The following is a 23,136-nucleotide window of genomic DNA, read 5'->3' as shown; positions in this document are numbered from 1 at the left end:
TCAGAGGCTTGGGTCATGTCTGAAAGTCTCCCTACAAGAACATTTGCTTGTCTTCATGAATATAAGACATTGTGTCGGTAATAGCACTCTTGATGGGGGGGATTCCATCTAGCAGAAGGGCTTTTCTTTTTGTTTTGTGTTTTATATTTAACATTCCCATATTTTCAGAATTACAGGTAATCTGGTTTTATATACAGCACAAGTGTGTTCATCATGCATTATACAGTTATTAAAGTGAAGTTAATAAATTATAATAGTTTTAAAATATTTAAACTTTCATCAGTAAACTTAAGCTACCAAAGCATGAAGAAACACTGTTTAAGATATTTTTCAAACACCACTTTAGCTTAAATGTCTACTGATTATAGATTAATAGACTGTCTGAAAAGGACATGCTTGGAGGAAGGAATTGTAGCAAAGCCCTGCAAAATATAACTGACCACCTTTTTTTTTAGAAAACAAAAAAACAAAAAAAAAAAAACTGCCAATTTGTTTATGTATTTAAGCATCAGCAGCGAGTGTGTATGCATATTTGCACAGTGAAGAAGAAACTATACAAGAGTATCCACCTCAGGTATGCTGCTGCTTAATTGTTTAATTACTTACTTATTCATGCCATATTAAAACAACAGCTATTAAAATAAGATGGGCCAGGAAAGTGTTGGTTATCACCAAATTGTTTCAGGTGAACTAAGCTAGCTAGCCTAAAATTTCAAGTCAAGGTTTATATAATCTTATTTTAAAAAGGGGGTTTTCAAACTATTTTCATTGTATATTAATATAGCTGTTTTTTCTGTTTAAGTGCGGTGATTTCATAATTTTTTGCCAGGGGTTGTACATCAAAAGCAGATTATGATCACTAGGATACCATTATATACATGTGCATAGGCATTTACAGACCTTTAAACAAAGTCACAAAGTGATTCATGATTCAGTATGTGTAATAAATATTACTGCCATACAGCCACTGGTGGTGGTTAAGGAGATTTCCCCCATACAATGTAAAGCGCTTTGAGTGCCTAGTAAATTATCTTGATATGACCGACAGTTGCTTTAAGGCTACATGGGAAACCCTGTCTACCTTAAACTTTCTTTAAAATGCTGCAGTTAACGGTTTGCCAATGTGTCTATATTATTCATCATTCTTAGTGAATTTCAATAATTTATTAATTCAAAGTATCAGATATCTCACTGCAATATTGCATGGTGCATTCATTTAATGCAAAGTGTTTCTGGTGGACAGTGTTGCCTGCATGAAAATGTTCACAGATGCCTGTAGATGCACCTCTGACCCACTTCTGACTCTACTGACCCAAAGCTTCAAGGGGAGAGACACCTTTTAATGGAGAAACGATAAACATTCATTGGACAACAGGCTTTCATTATGTCATTTTGGGTCTCACCCAGAAGAAAAGCTTCACTGGGAATCAGTGAGTACCATTGGTCCTTTCAAGTCTCTTGGTACAGAAAATTTGACTGGCTGACTGATAGTGATATAACCAAGCTCATGTACTGCTGGTCTTGTCTGTTGACAGACAGTTGTGCTTCCCCTATTTTAAAAAATACCAGCCACTACTATGAAGCTATCTGCCAAACAGCTTATGATGGCTGATACCACCAGTTTCCTGTTCTCCAAAGCTGGGGATAGACTCCCATCATCTCTTCTGCATTGGGGAGTGTATTAAGTAATGCCATTTTTCACAGAATACTATGAAACTATGCAGTGCAGAACTTTGAACTTAAAACCTGTAGCGTTTACTAGTAGTGTAGTAGTAGTGTGCCACTACTATTGTTGTGTGGTTTTCTCTTGACATACCATGCCTAGTTCATGGCCAAGTTAGCTGAATTATTACTCGTCTAGTGCTGTAGTTGGTTTCCTTCCATCCAACACACCCCTCATTCTCTTAAATTTGGGATGGATTTCTACTATATTTTTCCCACTATATGGAGAGTAGTTAGTTTCATATAATTGGTGTCTGAATGCATTTGGAAACCTAAGACGGGTACCATTTGTGTGCTCACTGCTTTGGCCGTGTAAAGGATGCCGTATCTAACTCAGACAAAACCTCTGCTGATTGCACAGTGATTCAGACAAATACAAAACACCCTTGTCTGCCATTGACTGATATGTCAATTCTGGCCTCAGCTACATCTGAAAATGGGGCTGGATCAGTCCCTTCTAGCTCACAGGTGCTGCTAACAGGCTCTAAATTAGCCATGGTAGACCACTATGTGCTGTTCCAGCTTCTGTAGAGGATGCTAGAAATCATGATCGCAGCCACAGCTGTAGTTCCCATAGAATTTGCTGGAGCTACAATCTTTTCAGGAGTGGGATATCAGCCTATGGCTCAACCCCAAATATCACAAAAAGAAATGTCTCCTTGTCTCAGCAAGAGGAGTCCAGGATCTAGTTTGCTGGAGACACAAAGCTTTTCTAAGAAAAAGAGTCCATGTGGGGGTGGTGCCAAATCAGAGAGAGACTGTCACCATGGATGCTTACAGGCTGGTGAGCAATGTGGTGTCACAGGTGCACAGGGGGCTTCAACCCCCTGGTAAATGATCAAAATACAACCAGTTAGAATTGAGGGAGGACCGTCTGCCCCAAGTTCTTTTTAATGGCTCTGAGATATTTCCATGGGTTAGCTTGCTCAGACAACATTGTAATTATAAGCTACATCAACCAATAGCGCAACATGAGGCTAAGCAACTCTTGCCTTGTACAAAATCTGCTCAGTTGGGCCTATCCATAGTTAGCTTCCCTGTGAGCAACTTATCTGCAGGGGTTGGACAACAGTGGCCTGCTGGTACAAGGCGCACTGCCCGCTGACTAGCCTCAGCATTTAGTAACAGTGGATACAGTGTCCTGTATGTGGCCCCCCAGATGACCAGCAAGATCTTGGTTTCCATGAGGGCTTTTGAATGTAGTTGCAACACCCTGGCATTTTCCTCCACAACAGAGATTTGGCACCTTCAACCAGGTTGCCTGAACTTGCAGGTGTGGTGGCTTGACATGAGTTGCCAACTGAAAACTGTTACTGAGCAGTCCAGGAAGTACTCGTGAACACAATAGCCCTTAGTACACTGATTCTGTCCTTAGGTAGAACTGTTTCAAAATGGTGTGCAGCCCATCAGCTGGATCTAGTGCTAGACAATGGCAAGTCCTCATCTGTTCTAAAGGTATATGTGCTGTCATCTTAGCACACTACACCCCCATAGATGGCATCTATCTAAGTTCTCAAACTTATTACAACTTTTCTGAAAGCAGTTCTCCAAGAGGCCTGCATTGGATCTCCCCTCTTGTATTATAGTCCCCCTCCTTACAAGTCTGCAAGATACAGAACTGAAATGGTGTCTCTAAAAATGACCTTTTGCTAGTCATCACTTTGGCCAAAAGAGTGGTAGAAGCCCCTTTGGCAGTAACCTTGCCTGGTATGCATTGGTGGCTGGATAACTTCTGGGATAACATTATAGTTGAATCCAGAAATTGTTGCCCAGTTTCATATAACTCCGTTTTGTGAATTTTTTTATCTTGCAGAATTTCACATGAAGTCAAACCTACAGAGCATCCCTTACTGTTTCCAGTATAGGTCCTATGGTACTATTTAAACCAGTTAGCCTCCATCCAATCTTTAGTCCAACTTTTTATGTCAGAGACAAAAGACACAAGGGCATCCCTTTTCAAACTATATTTGTCCTAACATTTTGGTTTCACCAATGTGGACATTGCTTACATTTTAATATAGCCTAAGTAAAATAAGCACAGAAACAACGCTTAGATATCTGCCACTGTTTATTTGTGAGTGCTGTTTGTTTGGTTGTAGCTTACATAAACTCACAAAGAACTTGCAATTTAACAATGCAGTCAAGTTAACACATTTCATATATTTAATGACAACCTTAAAAATCACATCAACTATTAAGTAATACAGTGCCACTGGTGATCAAACTACTTGGCCACATGAAAATTGCAGTTGCAGCAAATGCCATGTTTTAAATCAAACAATAAATGCCTTCTACATATTGCATAACATTCCATGACATTTCTCATTTTCAACAGTTCTCATTTTTGAATATTAACAGTGATTGGCTGATGTAAACATCATGGTAAACTCATAAATGAAAACCACTGCATGATGTCGTGTTACAATAAACAAATATTATATTAATTATTACAGTATAGTTACATATGAAGTTACATAATTAGTGTGTAAATTGATCTAATGCACTCTAAATGTAGGTACATTAAAATAAACATCCTGTCATTAATGAATGTTTAGGTTATTGTTTCCATTTAATAAGTCAGCAACACCTTAATTTTTCATTTTATACAGTTGCAATCAAATTATTCAACCCCCATTGCAAATCACATTTATTGTCAAAATTTACAGACTTTCAACTGTTTGCAATGAACAAATCAAAACAAAAGCAATTGAAATAGTTCAACACACTGAATGTTTCAAGTGGTTTCCCCAAATTCAACTGAAGATGCAACTTATTATGATTTCTCCAGTTTCAAAATTATTCAACCCCCTGTATAGAATCCCTCACAACAGCACAAATATGCAAAACAGGTGTTGTCTCAAGCACACCTGATGCAACTAATCAAGGACTTCATTGGTTGCAAAAGGTGCACTTGAGCTGGAACACATGAAATACCTGAACTGGCTAGTGTAGAAAATATATGAAATATCTGGACAGGGCAGAAAAATGAAGCAATCAACGGCTGCAACCAGATTCCTGAGAAGGCAAGTTGTGAAAAACCCTTGAGTGACAGCAAAAGACCTGCAGCAAGACTTGGTGGCAACAGGCATTGAGGTTTCAATGAGCACAGTATGGCACATACTAAATGCAGAAGTTTTCCATGCAAGAACAGAAGACGTACACCACTACTGACCTAAAAGCACAAGAAAAGTCAGCTCAAAATCATATCAAATAAGCCACAGAAGTTTTGGGATTCTGTTCTGTAGAGCGAAGAAACAAAACTTTTCGGCACGGTGGAGGAAGAGGAAAGAACACTCTGTCCACAGTTAAGCATGGTGGTGGCTTGGTGGTGCTCTGGGGCTGCTTTCCATCCTGGAAAACCTGCAGCATGTGGAAGGCAAGATGGATTCATTGAAGTATCAGGAAATCGTAGGAGAAAACGTTATGCCATCTGTGAGGAAGCTGAAGCTTGGACATCATTGGACCTTCCATCAGGACAATGGGCCCAAGCATACCTAAAATTCCACCAAGGCTTGGTTGCAGAAGAAGGCCTGGACGATTCTACAGGGCCATCACAGTCACCTGACTTGAAGTCCCATAGAAAATTTCTGGTGGGATTTGAAGAAGGTGGTTGCAGCACGCAAACCCAAGAATATTACTGAACTGGAGGCCATTGTTCATGAGGCTAAGATTCCTCAGGAACGCTGTCAGAAGCTATGTATCTCATTTGTAGCAGGTCATAACAGCAAAAGGATGTACTACTAAGTACTAAAGATGTTTGCCATGAAGGGATTGAATAATTTAGAAACTGGAGAAATCATTATAACTTGCATTTTCAGTTGAATTTGGGGAAACCACTTGAAGCATTCATCGTGTTGAACTATTTCAATTGCTTTTGTTTTGATTTGTTCATTGCAAACAGCTGAAAGTCTGTAACTTTTGACAATAAACCTAATTTGCAATAGGGGTTGAATAATTTTGATTGCAATTGTATTTATGACATTAAGATATCATTTTACTACTACCACATTAGCCAAGCCCTGTCGATATTCATTCTTTAAGTATGCCATCATTTGGAACAAAGGGGTCAACCCTGCCATTTCTCTTCTTTGTGAATATGCTCCCAGTGTGTAACCACTGTAATTAAAGCCTGCACCCATATCAACACTTTCTGTATCATGACGCTACATGGAAGAAAGCAGATAGGTTGATTATGTTGTACCTGAATATACTTACCACAATTAAGCCACTGATGGTCAGTTTTCATAAATTTCTGACTAGAACTTCGAACACTGTATAACCTTCTTTAACAATATGTTACTTTCTTTAGCACTATTATGTTGATTACTTAATAAGTCTTAAATCTTTCTTACATGGCCAGGAATCTATGTTGGGGGGGGGGGGGGGGGGCGGTTAAAAAAAAAAAAAAACATAGATCAAGGAGAAGCAATCAGGTCACATTCATAATATCATTCATTCAAAACTTAAGTGTCTGCAAAACAATTACCACACTTGGTCGATTCTCTGTATATTTGATCAGGTCTCAAATGTCACAAGAAGGAAAAGTAAGTGCCAGTGGAGTGCCAGTGCTACAGACAAGGTTTCCTAGTGGCAGGACAGATTACCATCCAAGAATTATTCATAAGCTGTCTTTCCACCACAGGAACTTTCGCTAGGAACTAGGGACTTTTGGAGGTACTCTGTGTGTTCCACCGCAGGGACCAGGTCTAAACTAAATTCCGGGTAAAATATACCTCAGAAAGTCCCTACTCGGGAGGTGATACTTTTTCAAAGTTTAGGAACTTTGGGGGGGCGTGGTACTTGTTCGCTGAACATGCTGATTGTTTTTTTCCCAAACACCGTTTTAAAAAGTATGTTGCAGTACGTACAGTAACATTTGTTTATTGTGATTTGAATCAACACAATGGAGTTTCTTTAAAAAATATGACCAATGGACCGACGACGAGGTTCAGGCCTTATTAAGTATTTAGGCCGAGGACAAAAAACAGCGGGAACTGGAAATGGTGACCTGCAATGAAAAAGATGCTTAAAATTATCAAGTCATTGAAGCAACCTGGTCATTGTTCACACAGGAAAACAATGCAGAGAGAAGATCAAGAAATTAAAAGAAGGCTACAAGAAAATTAAGCATCACAAAAATAACAGGAGCGGTTTGACCGGCGGACCAACATCACCGGACTAAATTTGCCTAATCTTCACGGTACTTTAGACCGTGATGGAAACGCAGACAAACAGAGGGTTTTAGGTAGAGCAGCTTTAGGAAGCTAAGAAACCTTGAGGAACTTTTGAGTGTATTTATATACACAGAAAATGAGAAATCATACCACAATGCCACATTCAGAGGCTAATTAGCTTAGCGATGGAGGGGTTAAGCAGTAGTTGCTATAGCAGTAGTTTTTTTGTTTTTTTTGCTATTTACTATTTATATTATTATCTATTTAATTTTAGTGCAATATATGCACCGTGCTTGCACACTGATGAAGGACTTCTGTCCCAAACATCCTGTTTGTCTGGAAACAGTGAGTACTATGCTGAAAGCTGTTACTTGTGTAATGGCTATGCAATTTTTTTTCCACAGTATTTATTAGTATCCGGGAAATGAGTCTAATGAGTCTGAATAATCTATCGATTGTGCATTATTACTAATCACAGTGATATTACATAAATTATAGGCAGTGCATACAAAAATAACTCTCTGAATAAATAATGGTTGCCTAATATAGATCTATGCTATGTAAACACCACAAACATTAATAAGAAACTATTTGTACTTGTAGTATTTTTAAAGTTCAGAAAAAAGGCACTTGGGAAGGTGAGTTTTCCAAAGGAAAAAAAAACTATCAAAAACAGAGGGAAACTACAAAGAGTGCCATGATAAGGAAGATGCTGGGTTCATGGAACCCAACGATCAAGCAGACAGAAGCACTTAGGAAGGCAAAGGATGGAATTAGAGTCTTATGTAAAATCACATCAACCTCTGCATTAGAAGCCTCTAAGGTCTTACAGGACAGAGCAGGATGGCTTTCTAATACCTCTTGTTTCTTAATTGAAGCAGGGTCATTGTAGTGCAATTCAAACTCTTCATTAAATAAAGGATCCTCCTGTGTCATGGAAGGTTTTCCAGCCTCAGGTGCCACTGCTTGCACAATGGTGGATAAACTTTGGGATGTCACTGTTGCACTAGAAATAGATGTTAGCATTGGGCTCTCCTCTTTAGGAGATGCGCATTCAGAGCCAGATGGAATGTCTACATTTACAGAAAGGACTTCAGGTACCTCCTTCACTTCAGGCACTGGCCCCTGGCCTGGCTGTTGATATTTGGCTAACTCTGGGTCAGGTGATCTTGGAGGGCTGGGAACATTTTGGGTCACTATGTCCTCTCTGGTCTGCCCCAAGTCGGTGGGTTCAAATGGTTTCCTCATACTAGATGCAATCATGTCTGGTTCTTCCCCTACCATTAGACCTGCTTGTTCCTTTTCTCTGGTTTCCCTTCTGATCATCTGCTTTTCAGGATTCTCCAATAAGGGCTCATGTGATTCTTCAAACAAGATGTCATCACCCGTGCTATGACCAAAATCTCCATCGCCTTTACTTGCATTGGCAGTGATCAATTCCATTAAGGAACATTGCTGTGTTGATTCTAGCAGCTCTTGTAATGAAGAATCAGTGTTGTCAATTTCCATTTCCATATCACTGGTCTGGCCTTGCAATTGTGTCATTCTCCTCTCTCCAGGCTGTATTTCATCATTCTCTCTGTGGTCTTCCCCCATATCTTGAATGCTTGGAAACATGGCTGGTAAAGTTATGTCTAAATCAAAAGGTTCTTGGACTGCAGTGTCTGATTCGGGGTTATCTTGGTTTGGACAAAAGGGTTGGTTGGACTCGGCAGAATGCACAAAATGTCTGTCAGAATTAGGTGCCCGGTCATTATCTGGGGCTTCATTCTGAATGGAAAATGTGATGTTCTCAGTGGGTATTAGTATTTCTCTGCCTTGGCCTTTTTCTAGATGGCCTGTTTGTGATGGACTTGTAGGTAAATCCTGTAGAGGATATTCATCTTGTCTGTCAGCACTTAGAAGAGGGCATTCTGCTATTGTAGGGTCGTCTTTAGTTTTAGAGGAAGAAATCGAAGCTTCGGGAATCTGCAACCAAGAGGACAAATATTAAGTGACTCTGAAAACACTGCTTTCTGCCATACTACTGTACAAACACTTATTGGGTAAAAGGATGGAATGGGACTTTGAGACATGGAAGTATTCCATAACCTACATATATACACACACCTATAATACCTTAGCCTTTGGTCATTCACAAGCATGAATGAACCAAAGATATTAGTATCACCCGCATTATACCACTATCCATGCTGTTGTTTTCTCAGTCTAGATATTTATTTGGTATTAGCTGTGTATCTATTATTATATTTGTATTGGTATTCATAACATTAACAACCATAGTTAGAAATATTAGTGACAAATACAGATAACACTGGGCTTATATTTACAGATGAATTTAAGTTTTTTAAGAACACCACATGGTGATCTTTTTGATTTGATTAGTACAAGAAAATTCGTATAGGAATTTAATACACTACATTTAATAATGAAGTAATAGAAATAACAATAATAGAAATAATTTAATAGAGAAATAATACAACTGAATTATAAGGAGGAGAAAAAATTGTTTTGGGTGTCTACCTTTTATGGTTTGTTTAAAGCTTTGCAGATTCTAATTTTCTTTAGAGGCTAAAAGCATGGTTTATTAAAACACAGATATATAATGTCTACTGAACTTATATAACACAATAAAGCATGCAATGTTGTCGACAGTGGATAGGAATGCAGTGAAGCAATAAAATGAATGTTATAAACAAAACAAAATTCTCCTGAGAGTTAACTCTTTCACAAAGACAAGACTGTGCCAAAGACAAGAGAATTATCAGTGTTCTGTACAAAATGTTCTTGCTTTCCACGTGCCATGGAGGAAATGATAACAGTAGCAAGATGAGGGGTTAGCGTGCAGCGTGCCCATTACCTAAGTTCTTGCTGAAGCTTCAATGAGCTGTACAGGTGGAAGAGCAAAACATAATTACTATTGATAACATTACTGAATATAATAAAACATGACTGGGTCCAACAAGCCAAGAGAACTGCAGTTTGGGAAGACACTTGAAGTGGCAGCCATGAAGGTCTAAGTAGAATTACTGTCCACGGTTTGGCAATTGGCATTATAAAGAAATGTTTTTTAAAACCTTCATCCCATCTCCAACACTGATCCCAAAATTGCCACTGAAATTCAAGAGTAATAATGGAAGATTAAATTAAGAGTGTGTTCTCTGTGAAGGCTTCAAAATTGTCAGATTGGCAAATGATTTACAAAAGTCATTTTGATGCTTATTAGAGATGGGCTTCGAATTTTTCGAAGCATTATTCAAATAATATTCAGTATTCACATGCACAAAAATGACATGTATAGCGCAAAAATTTAAGCCTTTATGCACATGCACAGTCTGCGTGGATGAGCATTTAACTTACAGCATATCTACCTAGGTATGTTTAGTGTCTCCTTACTGTACCACACAGTTAGTTGGCTGCATGCTGATGATGAGCATTAAAATAGCTTTTCACTTGCTGGAAAAATGGAAAACACTATTTACATATGAAGAGTGCAAGAGTTCATGCTTTGGCTATTATGTATGGCATCTATAATTAAAGTTTAATCAAACCCAAATGTTACCCTATTTACCACAAGACAAACTGCTTTATGAGATGTGGCAAGAAGCATCTCATTTTGTAGAAGCATGGACCAAAAAAACTTCACCTCAGAGTAGTAAACAGTTTACACATTTATGATGACATTGGGGAAAAAACACTGTACAATAACATTTTAGCAGTGAGACAGATGGCCATGATACACTGACAAGGATTGTCATTTGCCTTTTGTCTTAAATTGAGATGTGCTTTCAGAAAACAGCATCCAGAAAAATAAAACTGTCTACTGAATAGTGTTCAAACTTACAGTTAACCTCCAGTGAGAGTCATCCATAACTATATGCATGCGACTACAGAATTGGCCAGGCACCAACACATGATGGCCCAAAGCAGCTGTCACATTTGACACTGAATTGTCTGTACGTTTGCAAACAGTAAAATGGCCTGAGATGTGGCATTCCTAGTTTTAGTTGTGAACTTGCTGCTGCTAACATCCAAGCCAGCTCTAGAAAGTCTGTATATGGGCAGAGTATGGTTAGTTGAAATTTCCATGACAGAGTAGAATCTGTCTTCAGTCAAAAAGGCTTGCATGGCACAGGAATCAAGCTTGATGCCAATTAACACGTTGAGTCAAAAGCCTCTTCTTGTAATTGACTTTTAGTCAAAGAATCTGACCAGGTGCTCTGGCCTGTATATAATCTCTACTGACTTTTTTTTCCTAGTAGTGACTGCACTTCTGCAGTCTATAGGATTGCCAATTGGCTTGGGTCTCACACCTCTATGTGGCAGATCCCTGTGTTTGGCAGTGGTCAATAGTGAACCTGTTAACAATACCCTATGGACAGTGTGCTCATCAGCAAAGGATCTGATGTTATCAGGCACCAATGTTTCAGTTACAGAGGGGAAATTCAGCCCAACCCTATCTGCGTATTTTCAGAAATTATACTCTTCCACTTCCTGTGAAATGCTGAGTTTGGTCAGGCCCTGATCTGGCATGAACCTATTTTTCTGTTCTAGCTATCGTGGTGGCACAAACTTGACTTGCATTGTATCCTCCATAACTCTCCCCATTTGCAGTTGTGGTTTTTGAAACCCAACTTAACATGAAAAGTTTGATAGGAGGTTGCTCTTTTAACGGTTTACTTAGCATTTCAGACAGATGAAGCAATTATCTAAGGCATCCAGGGCCTGTGCAACAAAGACTTGTCCAAGTACCAGTTATTTATTGCTTTCCGCTGATATAGCTCCCATAGCTTGGAGTGCTGCTTGGAGATCTCTATGCCCATTGCAAACTCACACTTGCAAGAATAATACACTTGGCAAACCATCATATCAGTTCTTTTATATTCAGGCTTTAGGCAACACATTTATGTGCAGATCTTTGTCAACCTTTGTCATTGTGAAGCGCAAAATAAGACAACGAAGGCCCCGTACAGTTGCACAGCTGAAAAAATGCATAATGGATGAATGAGGAAAATTCCGCTTGCTAAACTTAACCAACTGGTGTCTTCAGCGCCCAAACACTTAAGTATTATTAAAAGAAAAGGTGATGTTACACAGTGGTAAACAGCCAACTCTCTCAACTTTTTTGGTGTGTGTTACAGTCAGATTTGAAATTAGTATATATTTTCAAAAATAAATTAAATTCACAAAGTAAAACATCAAATAATGTGTTAATGTGTTTTCAATATAGTACAAGGTGAATTACATTTTCAAATGATTCTTTTTGTTTTGGTGGGTTTTTTTGCATTTTCCATACTGTCCCAACTTTTTCGGAATTGGGGTCGTACAAGGACCTACACACGGTCAAATATAAAAATGAATTCAATTAATATGTATAGTGTGAAACAGTTAGTTGTATCAGTAAGTAACTGATATTTTGAATGAAGGTTATGTGGTCAAATAGGTCATGAGTACGATTTGTTGGTATTAAGTACTACACTCTCAGGAAAAAAATGGTTCTTTAAAGTGTTTATTAATTGGTTAAATGAGCTAGCTTTCAGAAGGAGTTCTCCTTGAAACAAGAAGAGTGCATAATCAGTGTACTGAAGTTAAATCAGAATGTTGCCCTGATTGGTCTACACCTAGGAGTTTTAAAATACTCACCCCATTTTCATTTGTTATATTCACAGAACTGAACCCCATAAACCTGAGCACAATGAGATCATAGCACAGTCCACTACACTGCCTTACATAATGCATTGCAGACAGTGTGACAGGGATGTGAAAACACCAATGAATTATACCACACTGCAGAAAAGAACACTAAAATGTTCAGTCTACAAAGAGCAGACGTAGAAATACTCCATCGATAAACCAAAGCTTAAAATCTATGCATTAAGAGTTGTAGATTTGTTTATATTTCCTATATTTATTTTGCAGCAAACATTTTAGAAAAGTACTTTGCAATACACTGTGAAGTTCAAGTTATTCAACTGCAGTGAGACAGCATTTCTATTTTCTACTACTGGCTAATGGTGGCACTTTTTATAAAACAATAAGTACCTGATAAAGGAAGAATCTGGTAATTACAAGTAATTTAATCATTTGGATTTTTATAAAAAAATTGTGAAAATTACCAGGTCTATATAGCAGTACATGGTACCATGATGTGATAATTTAATAGGATATAATTATTTAACATACTGTACGGTGCCATTACAGAGTTTGTGAACCCTTGACAATTTTCTGTATTTCTGCATAAATTTTGCCTGAAATGTGATCAGATCTACATCTAAGTCCTAAAACTAGATCAAGACAACCCAATTAAACAAATAATGCAAAACATGGTAAATGATAAAAGGTCTGCACTTATATAGCGCTTTTATCCAAAGCACTTTACAATGTGTCTCATTCACCCATTCACACACACACACACACCAATGGTAGCAGAGCTGCCATGCAAGGCACTAACTTGCCATCGGGAACAACTTGGGGTTCAGTGTCTTGTCCAAGGACACTTCCGCATTTGGAGTCACGTGGGCCGGGAATCAAACCGCCAACCCTACGATTAGTGGACAACCCGCTCTACCACCTGAGCCACAGCCGTCCCGGCCGAAAACATTATAGCTTTTTATAGCCGCCCAAATAAACTGTTCACTTTTTGAGGCACCAGTACTTGTACACTGAAATCACTATTTGTTATGACCTACATCCACATATGGAAATGAAATGGAAATATTATTTTAAAAAAGGCATGTCTGAGAACATTTGGCAGGAAGCAGAAATATCTTCTTGTGGACAACCCGCTCTACCACCTGAGCCACAGCCGTCCCGGCCGAAAACATTATAGCTTTTATATTTATTTACTGAGCAAAATCGTCCAAAATTAAATATCTGTTGGAAAAAGCATATAAACATTTGCATTCAGTAACATGTGTGACCCCCTTGAGCAGCTAAAGCAAATGTTTTCGTTCACTGGTAATCAATCCTGCACAATGGGTTGGAATTTTGGACCAACATTCCATACAAAACTATATCAACTCTAATGTTGGTGGCTTCCTTGCATGAATTCCTCTTTTTAGGTCCTTCCACAACATTTCTATTGGATTCAAGTCTGGACTTGGACATTCCAAAATGTTAAAATTTCCCTTTTTTAAAATTTACTCATACTCCTAGAAGTTCACATACTTTTTTCTGATATTTAATTAAGATAACGATCTTAACACATTTCTGGTCAAATTTATGCAAAAATACAGAAAATGATAAAGGGTTTACAAACTTTCTAGCAGCACTGTATATAGTCATTCATAACCTCTTAATATGTTGAAATTCAACAAGTACTGCCACACACTTTTTGTATTTTTAGTATTTTTTGTTTGATTTATGATATATGTACTTTTTCAGTTTGCAAAGAATGCACTGGATATTATTTCTAAGAATACATATTTACTGAGTTTTCACACAACTTACAGTTACTATGCATTTTAAAAACCTAACGTGGTTATTTAAATCACCATTTTGTTTTAACAGTGGTTAACGTGGTAAGAAAGACACTACTGACCTCAATGTCGATCTCTGGCTCAATAACAAGCGGACACACAGGTGAGAAAATTGCAGTATCTCCATTCCCTAAAATGAAATAACGTGTGACCAAACTTGATGGTTCAAAAGATGATGGAAAAACTATACAATATGGTACAAAACACTTTATTTATATTAACGCTTGACTACATTGTTTAAAATCAATCTTTTTCTAGTGAATATTTTACAACATTTCTTGGGAAGGAATCAAGTGTTGTTCTTTCAAGTGGCCTTAAATAAAAAAAATAAAATAAAATAAAAAAACATTTTTAAACAATTCCATACCGTCATCAGTATCCGGATAGAAGTCATCCTCTGCTCTGGAATGGAATCAAAAGAGAATTATGCTGCTCAAAGTCCACGTGTAAAATTTAGCTACCTGAGCTCATGTCTAATAATAAAATATGAAAAAGCAAAAGGTTCAGAGGTTTGTGCTAAAACATAGAATTTAGTTTGTAAATGTTGACAGCAAATAAAATGATAGTCATTCTTTGCATGTAGTGTGGCAGACATCAGTTCAAATTAAGTGCTTTACAGAAGAAGCAGAAAATAAACCAAGCTTTAGATGTTACTTCTATTAGGAGTGTACGCAGGTATTTGAATATGGTAAATGGTCTGCACTTATATAGCGCTTTTTTAACCTTAGTGGTTCCAAAGCGCATTACACTGGTTTTCATTCACCGATTCACACACACTCGCACACCAATGGTAGCAGAGCTGCCATGCAAGGCGCTAACTTGCCATCGGGAACAACTTGGGGTTCAGTGTCTTGTCCAAGGACACTTCCGCATTTGGAGTCACGTGGGCCGGGAATCAAACCGCCAACCCTACGATTAGTGGACAACCCGCTCTACCACCTGAGCCACAGCCGTCCCGGCCGAAAACATTATAGCTTTTTATAGCCGCCCAAATAAACTGTTCACTTTTTGAGGCACCAGTATTTGTACACTGAAATCACTATTTGTTATGACCTACATCCACATATGGAAATGAAATGGAAATATTATTTTAAAAAAGGCATGTCTGAGAACATTTGGCAGGAAGCAGAAATATCTTCTTGTGCAAGTTAGGGGGGTGTATTGGGACTAAAAAAGTATTGGCAGCATGTAGCTTGAACTCTCATGCTGGTGCGGGTGAATGGTCATATACATTAGGTACCTTTAGATTTACAGATTAAACCCATTTTACACTAGAAATGATTCTGCACACATGTCAGGTTGCATACATGGTGCAGCTCTCACATCATTTCTGTGTCATCATTCACTAATTTAGTAAATATCATGCGCAAGTATCTCTACTGACTGACAGACTACACTTTGGAACTGTGTTCATTAAGTTCATTAATCCAATGTGATTGCTGTGGCCATCAGAACTTGTCACCCACGTATACATATGTGCAGCGTTCTTTAAAAATGCCACTTGATGACCCCACACCTTTTTCCCTCTCCTTGTGACTAACTGAATATCCCCTCATTAACACTTATGGATATTTGAAAATTAAAACTAGCTAAAATGCACATCCCTAACCTGTATCTATTCTCCACACTTTCAGAATAATGTCTGAATAATTCCCCAGTGTTGTTTATATATTTATTATATATATATATATATATATATACACATACACACACACATACACACACACGCCACACTGCAACATGGGACATTATTCAGGAAGTGCTGGTTATGTTCTGTGGTCTGCCACTAATGCGGGTCCTGTGGTGTTTTTAAATTGCCCTTAAATAGTGTTTATATTCAGCTGCAAATGGATGCATTAATATCCGAGCAGAAACAGTACACTTGTTTTCAACTACTGATAGCTGTTCTGGAATGATAGTTGCTCCTCTGAGAAAACAGAGGATGACCTTTTGGGGATGTCGTTTGACATTTCGGGGAAAGGTCGAAAGTAGCTGGAGTTTGGAACACTGAGCTTCTTCATACTTCTTAACTTTATTCACGCGCGCGTGTGTGTGTGTGTGTGTGTGTGTGTGTGTGTGTGTGTGTGTGTGTGTGTGTGTGTGTGTGTGTGTGTACAGGCTGCTACTGTCAATAAAAGTATTCCAAAACTACATTGTATTATGTAGAGCTCGTACAAACAAGGGGGGCAATCTTAAGCCGACGCATAGCTTTAGTATGATGGATCTAATATTAGTAACTACGGATCTAGTATATTCAGAGCTAAAGTTTATGCAACTAACTGCATGCGCAATGCTTTCTACTGTTTGCAGCCTAAGAATTAAACCCCTGAATGACAAAAAGTTTAAGGCAATACTTCATTCAGCACAAGTAGCATTGTATGACGTATTGGAAGTACTAAGTACATTTTTCAGTTCTATGATTTGGCAAAAAACTTTGAAGTCTTTATTAAAACAGGTTCAACACTATGTACGTATGCCCAGGGGTGCAAGAAGGCATTATGCATAGCGGTGCTAGAATTTTAAGCAGCATACATGTGACATTTGATATCTATATATTATTACTAGGTACTATTTTAGCAACTGCAGAATCCTGAAAGTCTGTTGTGCTGCAGCACCCTCAGCACCGCCACATCCCATGTCCTTTGTTATACCAAGAGACAAGTTAATTTGCACAACCAAAGGCTGCCATTACAAGTAGGCCACTTAACAAAAGTGCTGGCGAATTATCTGAAAATAGCCTAATTTTTTATGTTGCCTACTTTTCAAAAAATAAATAAATAAATAAATCAGTGTTAACGACAAAGAATTACATCTTAACTTAAAATTACAAATTGATCAGTCTGTACAGGATATTGAGAAGTTTCTACCTGATTGTTACGGCCAAAAATGCTTAATTTTGCTGCAGCTTCTTTTTTTGTGCTTTTTTTGTGGAAAATGACTTGAATTGGCAAATTGCAATTGCGTAAAATTGTTTTTCACGGTTTTTCACTGTGTTGTTTGTCAATAAATGTGACCTATTAGCAGTATTCATGTTCGACGCACATGAATCGAAGAGGGCTGATGATCTGCACAAATCTGTGTTTGAAAAATTGCAAGCTCCTCTTAATATTGCAAGGTTTGCTTGATTTTGTGTTCATTTCTGCGATCGCAAAATCCTGGAGGGACTGATTGATGCCATTTAAGGCAACTCTGTGGGAACATTTTAATTGCCAAGAAATTGAGTAATTTCAGGGACTTTAGTATATCTAAAACACACAGATGGATTGTTTGTTCAGTAATATACACTCATTGGCCACTTTAACAAGAACCCCTGTACAACTGCTCATTCATCCAATTAGTCAATCATGTGGCAGAGGTACAACGCAAAACATCATGCAGATACAGGTCAAGAGCGTTGTTTAATGTTCACATCAAACATCAGTATGAGGGGGAAAATTGACCTCATTGAGTTTTTACTGCGGCATGGTTGTTGGTACTAGATAATCTGGTTGAGAAACGCTTGATCTCCTGGGATTGTCACTCACGACAGTCTCTAGAGCAAAGGTCACCAACCCTGTTCCTGGAGATCTACCTTCCGGAAGACTTTAGGTCCCATCTGACCATCTAATCAATGCCTTAAGAAGTTCTTGATCAACTAAAAGACGTGTGTTAGATTTGGGTTGGAGATGAAATCTGCAGGAAGGTAGATCTCAACGATGACGGTTGGTGACCACTGCTCTAGAGTTTACACAGAACTGAGCGGAAAAACAAAAAAAACATCCAGTGAGAGCAGTTCTGCCTTAGAGAGGTCTGAGGAGAATGTCCAGACTGGTTTGAAGTGACAGGAAGGCTACGGTAACTATAAGAAACTCTTTACAACCATGGTGAGCTGAAAAGCATCACATGTCGAACCTTGAGGTGGATGGACTACAACAGAAGAGAAGACCAGGTGCACTCCTGTCAGTCAAGAACAGGAATCTGAGGCTCACTGAACCTGGACAGTTAAAGATTGGAAAAGTATTGCCTGCCTGATCGAGGTGTCCCTATTAATGTGACAGGTGAGCGTATGTGTGATTAAACTCATGAACAATCAACACATACAGAAGCAGCAGCACAAATTTACATTGGCTAAACACACGCCCTGATGTTTAGTATCAGGGATTGTTGCAGCCCCAAACATAAGCGCTGCTAAGCATTACTGGTATATGTCTGGTTATTATGTACGCATTGCAGGGGATTTACCTGTACCGTGGAGGCTTCAGTATGCCTTTAATTTCTCGATCGTCTACCTTATTAACCGGGACCGTGTCTTCCTCATAGGACACGACAAGGGTAACTGAATAATTCCTGCCCGAATTGTTCGCCCAAAACTCCCCATCAGACGTTTCATAACGCACGCCGAAGTCGATCCGTGCTCCATTGAAGAGGTACGGCTCGACGAAGGACAGCCTGGCCGAAAACTTGTCGGTATCGCCGTCGTGGGATCCTTGCACGTACTCGGCGGCTGAGTCAGTGTGAGTGATCCAGCCGTCCATGGTGGACCGGACGTAGACGCATTTGTGATAAGAAACGTTCAGCACGCAGATAAGCGCGTCGAAGGCGAGCGGCTCGTCCTGCACGGCGGTCACTTTCTCCACTTCCACTTTATTAGCGCGCACCGCGAGCGTCAGGTCGCTTTCCGCACGCGCCTGGAACTCGGGCCAGACGCGGTACACGGGCTGGAGATAAGCTCTGCGATACTTCGCCTCTTCTTCCTCCCAGTCAGCGTTGTCCTCTTCGTCGGCTGTGTCGAACACGGCGATCTCGCGCACGTCGACCAGATCTCCTCCGGCGGCGTCCGCGAAAGACACTCTCCTCTGCGGAAGGGCGAGGCGAATCCGCATATACTCGGCCGTCTCGTCTATAATGGACGGGCCGCGTTTTCGCGGTACAGGAGAGCACCGCGGTATGAAGCACACGTCTTCCTCGGTTTCTTCCTCATCGTCATCTTCGACGGGGGAGTCATCGTTCTTAATGGTCGTGAAAAGCCCCTCTTGTTTGGGGATGGTTAGTAAGTGGTTCCCCTGCGCCATGGCTGGTGTGTTCTCGCCTGGATGACGACAGCGTTCTCTGTCGCGCGCACTTAGAACGTGCCGAACCGCATAGCAGCAATGGAGAGCGGCGGAGCTGCAGCCAATCTCGAGGGACCAGCAGCTTATTCTGGCACATAAACTATAGTACATGAGCTCGCCGACAAGAATGTGGCTAAATTTAGAAGGAAGTGGCATGTCCATCGTTTTTCAGGGGTCAAAACACAGATTAAGTATTTCTGGTGGCGTAGTCTTGCCCCTTGCTCAAGCTACACTGTGTCCTACACGCCCCCTGACCCATTTACCTGCCATGCTAAGAGCTTTTATCTGGGTGGTAGAAATAAAACAATGTGGTGGTGGTGCTGCTGCTGGTGTCTTCGTCGACCCTTATTCCAAATTGTATTTATTTATTTATTTTATTTAATAGGTGGATTTATCATTTTCTGGATCATCTTCAGTTAGTCTATTTGGTCAGGAATCACACTCTGTTAACTCTATTTTTAACTCATCATACACACAAATTCTATTCACAAGGTTTCTATAGTTCTTCTTCTTCTTCTTCTTATTATTATTATTATTATTATTATTATTAATAATAATAATAATAATAATAATAATAATAATAATAACATTCTTGTCCCAGAGTTATACCTTGAAGAGTGACAACTTTCTTGATCTTTTCTGGTTTAAATCTCTGTCGAACCCATCACATATATGCATTGTGTTCCTTATGAAATAAGAAGTCTGTATATATTGTTACAGGGGTATTCAAAACATTAATACATAAATAAAGAATCAAACAAGTCTAGGTCATAGAAACATGACTCTTAGTCTATTGTGTCTATTGTCTATTACTCCTCACTGCATTACTCCTCACTGTCGTTGTAAAAAAAAAAATAATAATAAAATTGTTGACATTTGCTCCTTAATATTTTCCGATTCTCAATAAAATATTAAATCTCCTCATACTAATTTTAAAATAGTGTGATGTGATATTTCATATTCACTTTCTCATACACGGTATATAATCTTGATGGTATGCAACCGCAAAATAACCTCAGTTACGAGTAAGTTTATTAATTATTAGGCTATTAGATATGTCTTTGGGTTATTGCAGAGCATTAAACTGGTTATCAAATAGCTTATCTATTTTTTAAATAAAAAAATATTGTTTTAAATGTTAAGTTAAAACTTGAGCCAGCGAACAAGTCAAACTGCTTCATTTTATCCACAATATAGCTGACTTGCCAAAAATGTACAAAGAGTGTTCTGAGAATTTTCTTAGAATGCTTAGTATGATTTACAGACATTGATTTGTGTTTTTACAAAGAGATATCAACATAAAAATTTCACATTATTGCAATTGGGTTAATGTGAAAGTAGCGATCAGTTCTCCTTAAGTTTTTTTTTTTTTTTTTTCAAATGCAAGGGACCTGAGGAACCTTTTCCCTTACCAGGTTGAATAAAAATCTTGAAGATACTTTGTTTAGGCCTGTAGGTTGATTTTGCCAATAAGTTGATGCGTAGTTTGAAGGATGAAGGTTAGTTTAAAAAACTATAGAAGTTGATCATAAGCTATTTCATATCGGATCACACAGTGAAGTGTGCAAGAAGTGCTGATCAAATTCTTATTTCCAGGAAATGTATCACATATCTTTTTTTTTTTTTTAGAGCTGTGGATATGTGCAACTTACTTTCGAGTCCAGTGCTCTTGAACAACCCTTAAATGCTGCAGGTGTGGAAATGCAGGTTATTAAAGATACAATAGCTATTAAGCTGAGGTTAGGGTTATCAAGCGAATCATAAACCTTAGGTTAGCAAGAAAACGTTATTCAGCATTCACTCAATAATCACTGGATGTAATGTCAATACATTTTTTTCATGCTTATATTAGGAAACCATTTTGAATCTATCATTAGACGCTGTTTATGGCCTGTGTAAAGCAATGGAATATAATCTTTGTGGCCATAATTTTGTTTTGTTTTTTCAGAAGTAAACATTTCCCAAAATATGATTGATTGAAATCACTGTGAGATATACAAAGAAATGTGTTTGTTTGTTTGTTTAATTTATGATAATCGTTAGAATTCTCTCATAGACACTTAGGATTACTATCTATTCACATGTCACTTGTTACAGTGGCTTATATTAGGTAGACCCCTTAATATTAGGTAGATGTTCTCCAATCAGGTAACTACTAAGCCTTTCCCAAAATGCTCTTGAATACAGAAACTTTAAATGGTTAATTGATTAATTCAATCTCATGCAGCCAGTTAAATGAGTAATCCAGGAAATTTAACAAACAGATAAACTCTGTTTAAACTAATTGCAAAGGCTGCATGCTGAATTAGCACATATAGTTATGGATTTGGTAATTACGATCACTGAGTGTCATTTACTGGACATTAATATTAATATTACAAAATCTGATAGAGAACAAGATTTACAGCTAGAATATTCATTCAGGTTTTATTTGACTTAATTATATATTTTTACTTTGGGAAAAACTGATTAGCATTTTCTTTATCTTTCTGCAATTACCATTAAACAAAGGCAGATTTAATGCTTTATCTTGAATGTTAGGGAATGTGTGACTAGTGTAATCAACAGGTGTAAGAAACATCAACATACAAACAGTAATCATTTCATACATATAAAAGCTAAATATGGAAAGCTATGTGGTTGGGAAAGTAGGATAACAAAGTTATAGAGGTCTACTTTAGTACAAGTGAAATCCTTTAGGAAACTACTTGAGTAAGATTGTAAAAAATACTGTTGATCTACTGTTGCAGTTTGCCATTATGATTACTTCATTTTCAGTATCAACAACCTAAATTCTATGAAACAACTGGTTAAATTCCCAGTTGAAAAACTGGTTCAGGAAATGAAATTCAGTGGTATGTTGACTTTTTTTTAAAAAAAATTTTGAAATCATTACAGAAAATGCCATACAGTACATTAAACTTATTTTGATATGTGGTCACACAAAGCTTTTAAATGGAAACAAAAGGAAAGTGTCACCACAACCTGTGGGCACCATTATTAAAAATATTAATACTCCTTTAAAAGGAATTTTTGCATCGGGAAGAAAAAAACATGCCCATATAAAGGTTTGATTAAGAATAAGAAAAATATAAGCATCATCTATACCACCACACCTACTATTTTGTGGCTAAAGAGCATTTTTGTGATGTTCACTGTAGTTGTACACTGATCCCAGTCTGTTAGTTTGGATATTCTACTGAGCTTATAATAAATAAGTAGGACTATGTGAGATGTGTTCATGTACCTGATACAGGTTTAAAACCTGGTGTTTAAAAGTAAATTGTTTATTCTCTCGGTATTTGTACACATTTATGACATGACAGATTTGGAGCCACTATACTCTTTCTTTTTAGTTAAACTGTTTAGTTAAAATGTTTTAACTGGTTAAATAAAATATGTGTGTGTGTGTGTGTGTGTGTGTCCCACTTGTACAATACTAATAATCCTATTTAATAACAACAACAAAAATTGTTGTGGTTGTTGTTGTTACTATTAATATTATTATTATTAAACACAATGTTTACTTCAGTGGAGAGAGAGGTTTGACATATCTTGATGTCTGAGGTTGAGAAGATCATTAGCAAAGGTGAAGCTTGAGAACAATTTGTTCAAAACCCAAAAACAGGATGAACTTGTTTTTTTCTGCATTCAAGACTAATCTGACATGGT

The 23,136-nt window shown here is 38.0% G+C and overlaps 1 protein-coding gene across 2 annotated transcripts; it reads right to left on the bottom strand.

Moving 5' to 3' along the window:
• Positions 1 to 2,806: 2,806 nt before the first annotated feature.
• si:ch211-167b20.8 (protein phosphatase 1 regulatory subunit 3A) lies at positions 2,807 to 19,466 on the bottom strand. 2 transcript variants are annotated; one of them, XM_053625226.1, is made up of 5 exons: positions 18,596 to 19,466; positions 14,742 to 14,776; positions 14,437 to 14,504; positions 7,755 to 8,864; positions 2,807 to 6,730 (listed from the first exon to the last, which is right to left on the bottom strand). In XM_053625226.1, exons 1-5 carry the CDS (start codon positions 19,423 to 19,425, stop codon positions 6,689 to 6,691), a joined length of 2,085 nt encoding a protein of 694 aa, XP_053481201.1. In that variant the 5' UTR covers positions 19,426 to 19,466; the 3' UTR covers positions 2,807 to 6,688. The 2 variants fall into 2 exon arrangements, with proteins under 2 accessions (XP_053481201.1, XP_053481200.1); XM_053625225.1 differs by lacking the exon at positions 2,807 to 6,730 and having other exon boundaries at positions 7,008 to 8,864.
• Between the last annotated feature and the right edge of the window lie 3,670 nt (positions 19,467 to 23,136).

This window comes from Ictalurus furcatus, chromosome 5 (genome assembly GCF_023375685.1).
Source record: "Ictalurus furcatus strain D&B chromosome 5, Billie_1.0, whole genome shotgun sequence".
Taxonomy (NCBI): Eukaryota; Metazoa; Chordata; class Actinopteri; order Siluriformes; family Ictaluridae; genus Ictalurus; species Ictalurus furcatus.
Note: the sequence above shows the minus strand (reverse complement) of the source record. Positions and strands in the feature narration are given on the sequence as shown.